General features: G+C 37.6%; 1 protein-coding gene across 2 annotated transcripts in view; it reads left to right on the top strand.

The window, feature by feature from the left end:
- The window catches only part of LOC136875964 (uncharacterized), a 672636-nt gene that overhangs the window by 153325 nt on the left and 506382 nt on the right, over window positions 1-12929 (top strand). For both annotated transcript variants that reach the window (XM_068228419.1, XM_068228420.1), the window contains one exon: window positions 3290-3377. In XM_068228419.1, the coding sequence (XP_068084520.1) occupies window positions 3290-3377 (88 nt within the window). The remainder of the gene's footprint in view (window positions 1-3289; window positions 3378-12929) is intronic.

The raw sequence follows: 12929 nt of genomic DNA, 5'->3' as shown, positions 1-12929 counted from the left end.
TTAAATTATTGAATATGAAAGTTTCCATACTTGTTCATAGTTTTATTTTAAATTGATAACAAAATTTATGGTGTTATCAACAATTTTAGAATATTGTATTCAAGCTTATCATGGGGCCAGATGTGCCCACTGTCCTTTAAAAGGACAGGCCTTAAATTGGTTTCTAAATAAGAGCTACATGAAAGGATACATTTTGGGCACTCAGTAGACCCACATGACTAACATATCACAGCTATTCCGGAAAAGTACGAAAAAGTATTAACTACTTGGAACCAGTGAATTCCCTATGCTTCCTAGATACAACTGGCATGCACAGAATCCTAAAATAATGTTCTTTTATACGTTTTCTTAGATAGACCAGGCAGCTGACAGAATGTAAACACATAGCAGCAACATGGCTGCTCATAACCAGTTGAGTGCAAAGGATATTTGTTACGAATTAAACTAATATGTTGACAGATGCAATGGTAATGAGTTTGAAGTTGTAGGTATGATAATAAAAATGGTGTGGGAAGCAGCTGGGACAGAAGATGAATCTGAGGGAAATCGAAATAAAGCACAGGACAGGACATGTTAATTCAGGTACACCTACCATCTCCTTTTAAAATAATTATCAGTTTTAATCCTCCAGTTAATTTTGTTTTGGACAGTGGGCCTCTATGTAATTACATAATATTCCAACTAATGTCAATTTATTTTCCAGTGAAAAATTGTTTATACTTTGTGTGTCCGAGAGGCAGTATGATTTGCTATCTAAATATCTTCATCCTATGGATCTCGAAAATGAAATAAATTGGGGGATTCTGTGTGAATTCCTGCATTCTCTGCACTGCCGAGAAAATAAGAGCCCCATCAGGTCGAGTAATTCAGACCGACTTTTAAGAACAAGCGATTTAACATTATGCACCATATTGGATGCTTCTCGATGTAACATTCCGAACAGGGGTTGGGGGTGTTACTGCGTGTAATTAGGTGATCTCATTGTATCATTTTAGAATAACTGTAGTGTATTTTCCAGTGTTACAAAATTCGAAAGCGATATCTTAAGTGGTTTTTACAAAATAAATTATTTAGTGAAGGTACTCCACAACTATACCTGACAAGCAAATTATCACTCAAGGATTTGCCAGACAGTAAGTCAAAGATAGTCTGTGGGAAATTGTTAAGTGTGAAACTCGCACCTTCGAGTTGGTCAAATTGAAGTTTTTGTCGATCTTAAAATTTTGACGAAAGTTGCAGTCGCATATGGTCTCTAATTCATTGTCTAAGAGTGTTACCAGAAAATAATGTTTAATTATCCACTGCTCCAAAATAAAAGGCTTCTACTAACGTTTGGTTTTCTTGGAAAGAGTGTGATCTGCAATAATACTTTGATATTTTTCTTATTTTTGTTGTCTGGTATTTTTCACACCTTTCAATGCACTTTTGTTATTTTATAATCCCCAGCAGAGAAGGTTTTCATATTATGTTCTCTCATGTTTCTCACACCTTTTAATATTCTCAATCTTTAGAAATGATAGAAAATAGTTTTCATTGTACCCACAGATATACGTCATGTCAGAAAAAAATTGTGTCTAGCGTTTCCATATCCCTGTTGTATAGTTTTTGTGTATTCATTAGTATGTTGTCTTGTTTAACACTTCTTTTTTCTTGTCCCTTGCAGAACTGTCTTAATGATATTTTACTGTACATGTGAGGTGAGGATATTTGTGCACTGGCAGCTATGAAATAACATTTTTTGACATTATGTGATGATGTTACTAAAATATTCGAGTTTTGTACCAATAAACTTGTTGAGTAAGTGGCATATGCTATGTGAACATGCAGTGCATTAAGTGGGGATTATTTTTGAAATTGATAATTTATTTGTGTGATTGATGATGGTTAAAGATTTTAAATCTTTTTTCACTAGGGCTTACAATCCATAAAGGCAACTCCTGTTAAATAGAGGTCATGAAGTGTTGTTGTGGTATTTGTTATTACATACTCTGGTCAGAATTTAAGTTGGATGGAAATGTTAGGAAGATTTTTAACATACTTCATACACACTGCATTAAGGGGCCTATTTGAATAATTTGCACCTTCACAAATCTTAATTCTTCAATTGTGGTGGTACCTGGGTGAAAAGATAATTAATGGCTGGCCGTACACGGAAAGATTTTTTAGCAGGCCTCGCCTTTGGGGCCAGAACCGACGGGCGTGACCTTCAGAGGCCAGGCCTACTGCTCGCCGTCAGCTGTGATGCCAAGCCTGTCGTGTTGTGCAACATGATCTGTCAACAGTCCAGATCCTCCCATTAATTGAATGATCCGTGACTTCTCGGCAGGCAAAGCCTCATCCGCTGGCCTTTCAAACGAGTTTGAAATCCTTGCCGATTGGATCTGCTATACTTAGAACTGTGCGATGGACGTTGAAGCAGGCAGTGTCCAGAGGAAAAGAAAATTTTACTGTTGCGTTTGTTGGAATGTGCATTTTGCTGTATGTTACATCATGCAAAAAGAAAAATTGACCAAAGTGGATGAAGTAATGGATAAGAGAGCGAGACAGCTTTAGTCACAAGCGCCTCGTACAACACCTGACAGAAAATGAACTGGACGATTACAAGAATTATTCGCGAATTGACCAGAGCAATTATTATACGTTGTTAGGTGAGCCTGCATGGATTTTTCTCGTTATTACGTTAAATGTTTGATTTGTAACACATATACATAATGATCTGTTGATAGCGTATTTATTGTAGGTATTGTAGCTTCTGAGCTGAAGAAAGAGGATACTGTAATTCGACAAAGCATACCACTTGAGGAACGCGTGATTGCGACACTGAGAATTTTAGTTACCGGGTGGTCTTTCGAAGATTTGAAATTTACAATAGGAATTGCAGTTCAGGCATTTCAATAAATTTCTCCAGCAGTGCCTTTGTTCACTCGATGCTTTCCTTACAAGAGGCTTGATCTGTGAGGTGAGGTCTTTCCATTGAGGTGCTGACAACAGGTCTCGCCTGTAGCAGATAATGCCTTAAACTAGCCGTGCTCACTAACGAGCTGTCGTAGCCTGTCGGTACGTTTCACAAGAAGCCTCGCCTGTCACAATTCCTTTCTGTGTATGGCTAGCTATTGTATATCCTGTGTATTATGTTTGATAGAAACCTAATCAGATGTAGCTAGTTCCTCCATTCCTAAATACTGGGTGAATTTAATCCCATTTATACATTACAGTTGTACTCTAACTTACTACTGGTACTACAATGTTTTTTAATACTAATAATAACAGATTAACCTCTCCATTTCAGATTATACCAACGAGCAATATGGAACTCAGGATGACCTCGGTGAAGGTTGGAGCCAACGTATTGTTCGTTATAATGAAGATATTCCTGGGTAAAATCTTATAAACCTATTTATTTCTTGTTGTGTAATTCCAAGTATGAGGATAGGGATGTAGTTTTGTTAATATTTAGGATAGAATGAGGATACTAACATTATTTGCCAGTATTGTGGAGATTCTGTTTAGATATTTTCATGTTTCAGTGTTGAACTTCATATTTTTGATATACACAGGGGTCAAAAAATTGTCTGCATCGTCAGTATTAAGAAAAATATGTACAATATCTGCAGTAAATTTGTATTACTGGATTTATGAATATAATCTTACCATAAATACTGTGACAATGTTTTTAATAAATGGAAACAGGATGGTGAGATCCATTTCAATATCCTATTAATATTGGTAATGCTGATAATGTATTGAACAGAAAGTCACACATCAGTTTTTAAAAATGAACACCTTTAGCCCTCACACAGTCCTTAATGATGTAGATTGTGATTCCCATAGGGAACTTGAAATATTTGTTTTGAATGAGTAAATTCATAATTCCAATATAAATGGTCCGTTATTGGAAATTATAAATTTTCCAGCTAACTCATTTTTGGTTGCCAGCCTTTCACCCCAGTTTGCCAATTTGGGCTCATCGGTTGGTAACTAGCACACCTACCAAGACGCATGGCTAGTGCATGTAGTGGAGGCCACTGCGTAGACTACTTGGAGCCACAGGCAGTGCCAATACACTATGAGCGACTTTCTTTCTTAAAAACATTTATGCCTGCTAGGTTCAAAATAGCCTACTTAGTGGTCTCCACTACCGTATTTTCTCGCATAATTAACGTCCTTGGATAATTTACGCATCCCAATATTTTTGGGTCCAAAGTGGAAAAAAAGGAAATAATAATACAGTAGAAGTCCGTTATAGTGAGAATTGTGAGACATAGCTCTCATAGTGCATTGGCACTGCTGGTGGCTTCAAGTAGCCTATGCAAAGGCCTCCACGGTATGCACTTGCCTTGCGTCTTGGGTGGTGTGGTAAGTCCCAACTGACGAGCCTAACTTAGCACACGAGGGCGAAACGCAAGCAACCAAGAATGAGTTAGCTGGAAAATTTATAATGTCCAATAACGGACCATTATATTGGTATTAGAGTGAGAATTCATAACAGCGAAAAATGTACTCGTTATAACAGATTGTCATTATATCCAATTTTTTGTAAAAGTCAGGAGGAACCCCATACAAATTAAATTTGGTACGAAACAACAATCAGTTTGTTCAAAACTTGCATTTTCACGGATGATATCCACACTATGGCTTACTCGTTTGTTATTTTTCGAAATCAGATACTACGTGAAAATATATGTTTAATTTCATTCTGAAAAAATTGCAGTATCACTCCATAGGCCTCTGTGGCAAACGTTTCAGTTTTCTTCTTCAAACAGCGTCACCTAACCTAACCGTATATGCATCATGAAAACTTTTCAAGCGCATGTAGAGAAATTATGACAATTATGTTGCTTGTTGTACTCTTGTTGTTTGTTTGTTGTTGTTGTTGTTGGGTAATTTTGTTAACTTTACTTTATTATTACTCTACTGTTAAGTGACAATTGCCACCGGGATATTTCCCATTAACAGATCAGATGTAAGGCTCTTCAGGCGTTTGCTCTATTAACCAGCGTTTCGTCTTAAGTCTGACACTAGACTCATCAGAGTGAGATGTGTCAGACCCTACCCACTGACCCTGGGGTGTATGCAGGTGAACTTATCAGAAGCCCATTATAAGAGGCACAGTCTGGTAACTGCATACGGGAGATAAATCTCCACAATGGAATTATTGCCCGCCTAGCAATTCCGAATGGAAAATTCTAAGTTTCCATGGAGGGAATTATATTTTTCACCAATAGATCTTGTCAAAAACAGATCAGATGTAAGGCTTTTCAGGCGTTTGCTCTGTTAACCAGCGTTTCGTCTTAGGTCTGACACTAGACTCATCAGAGTGGGATGTGTCAGACCCTACCCACTGATGCTGGGGTGTATGCAGGTGAACTTATCAGAAGTCCATTATAAGAGGCACAGTCTGATAACTGCGTATGGGAGATTAATCTCCACAATGGAATTATTGCCCGCCTAGCAATTCCGAATGGAAAATTTTATCAGACTGTGCCTCTTATAATGGGCTTCTGATAAGTTCACCTGCATACACCCCAGCGTCAGTGGGTAGGGTCTGACACATCCCACTCTGATGAGTCTAGTGTCAGACCTAAGACAAAAGGCTGGTCAATAGAGCAAAAGCCTGAAAAGCCTTACATCTGATCTGTTTTTTTGACAAGCTCTATTGGTGAAAAATATCTAATTCCCTCCATGGGAACTTAGAATTTTCCATATTTCCCATTTGCGATGTATTTGTTAATAATATTACGTTGCTACAAATTTATATGGGAAATTCCGAAATTTGACTGGTGCTGTGGATAGTCGGTGCTTGTTTCGTATCCACTCCTTTGTTTACATGGCCTGCCTGCTTCCTCCAGCAAGTCAGTGCTTGTTCTACATCAGACAGTAGGGATTTACTTCTTTGCCTGAGGTCCTAAGTCAACTTAAAGACGTCATATTATGACAAGCTCTCATTTTTTGTTATTATATGTATTTTAATGTTATAATTGAGGAGTTGGATGCAATAACAGCGTAAGTAGACTTACGTTATTTTGAGAAATGGAAGCTTGAAGTTTATAAATGTTCTGAGTTAAAAGTAATATTAGGAATCAACCTGAATTTCATTTAAGGACATTTAAAAGAGCCAGAAAATGTATTTCCCAAAGAATTTTATTGATCTGTTAGCTAATAAGAAAGACAGAGTTATTTAAAATTTCATTTTATACGCTGTTATTGCATGAAGAGCAGGAATATTATATTTTGCCATACACCAGTATTGATCAGGGAGTTAGGAAAGCATGATAGCCCACTATAGAGGAACAAAAGTGGCAGTTTATCCCACCTCAGTTCTCCAAAATGTCTAAACTGACTAAAATTAAGAACAAATTCCTTTAAAAAAAAAAAAAAAGAAGTCGCTTAAGAAAAGTAAAACCATTAAATTTATTCTTTATTTAATATTCACCTTTTTTGTTCTTTTCTCGTAAAGAGACAAGAGAATTTTGTTACAGTGCTCTCTCCAACTATGGTATTAGGCTACGGTAATTGCCCCCCCCCCCCCCCCCCCCAACAAATAGTTGAAATGTTATAAAATGAGTAACATTCCTTTCTGAACAACTTTTATTCCTATTTTCATTCACAAAATGATTATTTGAACCTAAAAGAAAATAAAAGGAACAAAAAACAGATCGCAAAGTACATAATTGGGATTTAGACATTATGTGTCTTACTTGTTTGAAATACTCAAATGTATCATTGATCAAAATCGGGATGATTCATCTTCATATGCTGCATTAGCAGACTCTTGGGAATCATTACACACAGACATGACTTTCATATACCACTCAACATTTTCAGTTTTTAAGTATTTCATTAGTGAAATAACATCAACCATTTTGTCTGGTTTTACACCACACTTTCTTACATCATGTAGCCTCAAATCATTAAAACTGAGAAAGCTATCATTCCTCTTTAAGAAGGTAAATGGCACATAGGAGTGTAGGACTGTGACTCTGATACAACACCATTACGGTAATAATGTCACACAAACTTCTGTATCATGAATCTGTTGCTTTTAGCAGAAGGCATTCTTAGAAACATAGGTCAAAATGCTGATAACCAGTCTTTTATTAAATGTGACACCACAAAACCTTCTCTTCCACTCAGTTACATCTTCTCCAGCCAGAGAACTGGCGACAACTTAACGTGCCACTCGTGAAGCATGCCTCATGCAATAACAGCGTAGCGCATGGTACCAGTTTTAGTGAGCTCCTGACCTCTAGCGGCATCCTAGCGAACTAAGACCTTAACTGGGTTGTAGTGAAGGGGCCAGGAAATCCGAAAACAGTATTCATGCAATAACAGCTCCTCAATTATTCCTGCACATTGTCTTTGTGTGGTACACGTATGTTTTAGTTATATGATCTGTTTCTAGATGAAATAATCCATAATTTCTCTGGAATTCTCGGGCAAGTTAATGCCATGATTCTATCCAATACCCATCTCATAGAAGTGATATTGATACGGAACAAAAAACATTTTATTTAATGGCACCTTAACCCTTACCCCTCGAATTAAAGTTCTCTGTGTTGCCTCTACTACTCGTATTTTAAAATGTACATTTTTATCTTATATGACCTGTATTAATGTTTCATGATTTTGGAGATAGCACTTGCTTTTAAATGATATAGTTTGACAATACACGTTTACAGCAAGCTATACTGGTGCAAATAAAAGCAATATGTGGAATTTAAGATGGATTATTTTGCATTTTTATTATTATTACTATTATTGCATACCGATTGGTTTCATTAATAATTTAGTGTGCAAATTATCGCTAAAAAGCAATTGAAAAACTCTATTCAGTCTCTGTTTTCATAGCTTGCGGTACTTTGTAGGCTGAAACCACTGTAAACGGCGATTTCTTGAAATCTGAATCTGTTGATTTGTAATTGTGCCAGGCGTCAGCATCAGGTACATGTTGGGTTACGGTACACAAACCAACCATCGTCAGTTCGCTTTTAGGCATCGCGAAATGCTATTAGATATATTCATTAGGAGCAGAGGTGCAAAAAAACTGTGGTTTCGTGTGTTGCGTGACATATACAACATATGTATGACTAGAAGAGCACATGGCGACCATGTTTGTTTCCTATCGCTCGAGCTTTCGTGTGCGTGAGTGGACAGCTGACGGCTACACTGCCATCTAAATAATAGATTTTTGACTGACTGTCAAATAGTATCTGGATTCTACAAAGTTCCACACGGAACCAAAAGATGGCAGTACAGTATATCATCGTGTATTTTGTCGGCTAAGGGACGGCAGACGAGCGGTGGGCAATAAAATGCCATCTCGGGTCTCGCCCGACGTGCGACCGGAATCGGAATATTGTAATGTCGGGCCTCACCAGACAGACGAGTGGTAAAGATTAAGCCCAGATGAAATCACCTTTGCTGTGAATCATATAGCTGTGGACACATCGTCCGTTCCAGACTACATCCTCGTCAGAGTTATCAAAGACAGTATTGCAGTCTACATCAGACGTCATCACGTAGTTGCTCTAGGGAGCTGGTGTTATTAGCTCCGCTCTGGACAGCTGTCTGTCACGTGACAAGAGAGCAGCGGACAGGTGTGTTACATACCGTGGCCGTATGGTACTTGGCGCTTAGAAATGTTACCATATGAACAACAGCAATAATAATAATAATAATAATAATAATAATAATAATAATAATAATAATAATAATAATAATTTGGAGCATGGATCACTTGAGATGAACAGGACACAGATTACAGAGTATAACAGGAAAAGAAAATTATTTATTGACAAAGGAATATACAGCAGTGTGCAATTGTCCTGAACAAATACATTCTTACGATTAACTGAAGCTTTGGGACACGTACATTTACCGAACAAAAATACAATTTCTGTGATTTGTACACATTCTTTGCACTCTCATTAACATACATTTCAATATTTGTATGGCATTGATGACTATGGCAACAAATTAGACACACAAACTGAAACATATGACTGGTGTACTCCTCCTTCACGGGACCTTTGTGGGCTCATTTAGATAGTATTGTATCAATGTTTGGTACTATCGTTTGTGTACTGGCAAGTCGCAAAGCACATTTCAAGTTTTCATCGGTGAGCCTGCTTTTGTGTTTAGATTTACAAATCTTCTTTAATGAAAACATCTGTTCACATAAATAAGTTGATCCGAATATACTTAAAATATGTGCATTAAATTTGTGCAATCTAGGAAATTTCTCCTGGGGAAAACGATCGTAGAAGTCAGTCAAACTGTTTGTGTTTGCAAACTTTTCTTTCATTTAAGTATCGCACTGTAAGTCAATCAGCTCTAGCTACAGTTCTGGTCGAACAGTTTGCACATCCATTGAGAACGGCGTAGTGAACATCTGCAGATCCTTTTCTAATGCCTGAATATCGTGAAACCAACTCTTCAAATTCGTCATGTAGTGACATTAAAACCTCTTTATATTCTTCTAAAGTTTTACCGGAAGAGTTTGGAGCTAGACACAACTCTGCAGTCAAAGGGGGAGAAAGTGTCTTTATTCACGAACTGACTTTCCTACAGGAATACTTTTCGCTTAAAAGCTTTAACACGGTCAAAGATGTGAATAATGGTAGGATCTCTACCTTCTAGGGAGGGATTAAGATTATTAAGGTGGCTGGTGAGATCTATTGGAAATGCCAAGTCTCGTGCCCATTTTCCATTGTTCACTTCTTCTACTGGTTCACTGTGCATTTCTGTGAAGAGAGCTATTTCTTTCTTTAGAGCATAGAAGCAATGTAAAACTTTTCCTCTACTCAATTGCCGCATGTTCGTACAATACGGAATATCACCATACTCACTTTCAATATCACGAAGAAACTCTTGAAATTCTCTGTGGTTCAGTCCCCTTGATTTGATAAAGTTACAGATTCATAACTAAGTATTTTTTATTTTCCACCTTGTTGATACATTAATTGCTTAGGGCAAATTATTGGTTAAAAGTGATGTAATCTGCATATTGTCCTTGGGCTGGGAGCCCACCGTGTACTGAAATGAGCACGAAACCTTCTCTGGGTCAATGTAACACTGTTTGTCGCCGCGAAGAGTAACACAATCTTCGTCTTTTGTCTGACTGTCAACCGTCCTTTGTCCGCCATCACGGCAAACTGAAATGGCGGCACCAAAACAAAAGCAATGAAGTCGTAACGACATCTAGAGTAATTTCCATGAACTGCACGAAGTTGAGCGCACAATTTGAAAGCTATTGCCCCAATATTATACATATAGGATCAAAATTCAATTGGGTGACTTATCTTGCACCACCCTGTACATCCATGACAGTTCCAAGGTGGATCTGCTTTGAACATAGATTTTCTTGGTGTATAATGCAGTGCACAGGCAGAACATCATGCTGAATGTTTATTTCTTCTAATTTGTTTTCGAGACGTCCTACCACTCCTGTATTATTCCCACATATTGCAGCTGCTCCATCTGTTGCTATGGACACTAGTTTTTCCCATGGAAGGCCGAAACTTTCTGCTGTCACTTCGAGACTTGTGAATATATCAAAACCGGTTGTGGTGTGTTTCATTGGCACTATATCTAAAAGTTCCTCCCTTGCCACAAGGTCACTGTTTACGCCTCTGATAAAAATTTCAAGTTGGGAGGTGGCATTTATATCCGTGCTGTCGTCTATCACCAGCGAATATGCTATGAAATTCTTTGTGATGCTACATAATTACCTAAGAATGTTATTAGGATAAGGTAATACAGTAGAACCCTGCTTAACCGAAACCCGACTTAACCGAAATGCTCTGGCAAAATTGTATTTTAATATTTTTTTTTTTACCTTCTTGTTCTTAGCCATCGATATTAGTAATTGTCTTGCTATATGTGCTGAGAGCTAGTAGGCAAACCCTATTTTTATGTCATGACTTGTACCAGAATGCACGTGTAGCATAAAACAGAACAGTTTCTTACCATCTAGTTTGTTCCATGATACATTTTTTCTTGAACAAGCAGGAATTATTATTATTATTATTATTATTATTATTATTATTATTATTATTATTATTATTATTATTATTATTCATGCACTTCTCCACAGGAAATATGGGTAATAATGGGGCACGGGATGCACCTAGTGCCTTACAATAATTGAAGTATTTACACATTATAGTACAAATATTGTTGTACAGGTATATACAAAACTGTAGATCACGGGATCTTCATTCTTGCGAGAGGAACAATCGCACAATGTTGCATGTTGACAGGAGGACAGAATGTTGTATACCTTTGTAGATGTTCGGTGGACGACCCAGTTCTTGCAGACTCTTGTGAAGTGTGTGTGGAATGAAGCCGTTGACTGACAGAATCACAGGAACTATCCGTACCAGTTTCATCTTCTAGATCCTCTTGATCTCTTCTGCAAGTTCTTTGTACTTGCAGATTTTTTCATGGTACTTCCTGGCAATGTTGGTGTCATTGGGGATAGCAATGTCAATAACGAAAGTTATTCCAGTTTTTTTGTTTACCAGTATGATGTCTGGTCTGTTATGGTTGACTGTTTTGTTTGTCACTACAGCAGTGTCCCAATAAAGCTTAATCGACTTGTTCTCCAGGAGTGGTGTTGGATGGTTACTTGTAATAAGGGATGCGCTGCTGAATTAATTGGTTTTCCTGAGCAAATGCCTGGTGTATAATTCCTGAGACATGATTGTGTCGTCTCTTGTATTCTACGGGGGCAAGCACTGGGCAGCCTGCAGAGATATGGTCGATGGTCTCGAGATGAACGGAGCATCGTCTGCATTTGTCAGAGAGTACGCTGGTATCTTTCATGATGTACTTTTGTAATTGTTTGTAGTTATTACTCGGTCTTGTATAGCGACTGCAAATCCCTCTGTCTCCCCAAATAAGCGACCACTTTGTAACCGCCTGCACGACGCATTCTTGTCTATGCTCTGTTGGTTTAGATAGCTGTAATATTTTCCGTGGAGGGTCTTCTCTCGCCAGGTCCTTTCTTTCTCCTGCAGGGGTATTATTATTATATCTGTATTATTCGCCATGAAGATTATGTAGACGGTTGTTAACGTAGCTTCAGCTGCGGAAGCTTCATCTTGTTTACTGCTGGGACTATACTGCAGCTTCAGTTAGGAAACCAGGGAAGTCCAGCGATCCTCCTCCATTCATTTTTTCTTTCATTCAAGGTCATTCCACTGGCCTTGCGGTTTTATACTGTAGTTCCAATGCTTTTCTTACCCCATTGCGAAAGAAATTGCTTCATTATCTCAGATTGCTTTGCGCTTTGTTGAACAAAGCAATGAATCTACACCAGCTTATGTACTGATGATTAAACGGTGGTGCGACATAGCTTTACGACAGCGCTGCACCAAGAAAATTCAGAAGAAAATCACTGATTTTATACAATGAGTGACATTATGTAAATGTTTTAATGTTAATATACAGTATGTACCTTTGCCTAACAGAGTTTAAAAACGTTAAAATTGAATAACTGAAATTAGGTTCAACCTATTCAATACATAAGAGAAAGAAATGTAGTGATTACATTCTTATTTAATAGTAATTAGAAATGGGACCGGTTTCGACCCTAGTCCAGGTCATCGTCAGCCGTTCAAAATATAAAAACCTTGAAAAACAATGCATATGAAAAAGAAAAAGATTAAGTGAACTCTGGATCGGTATAAGATTAAATATAAAATGATGATGAGGGTAGAAACTGTGAGTCACTTAAAAGAAAACAGTACGTAATATTATGAATGGTAGTAAGGCACACGCAATGATAGGTAAAGTCTCACAATGTTTATGAACAGTGGAGAACGGTCAAATGGGTCAGTTTTTACACACCGTCAGGTACAAAGTCACAACACTATCGAACAACATATGAAGATCTATAAATATGTTGAAGTCGAAGACGAATAGAT

Source organism: Anabrus simplex, chromosome 6 (genome assembly GCF_040414725.1).
Source record: "Anabrus simplex isolate iqAnaSimp1 chromosome 6, ASM4041472v1, whole genome shotgun sequence".
NCBI lineage: Eukaryota > Metazoa > Arthropoda > Insecta > Orthoptera > Tettigoniidae > Anabrus > Anabrus simplex.
Note: the sequence above shows the minus strand (reverse complement) of the source record. Positions and strands in the feature narration are given on the sequence as shown.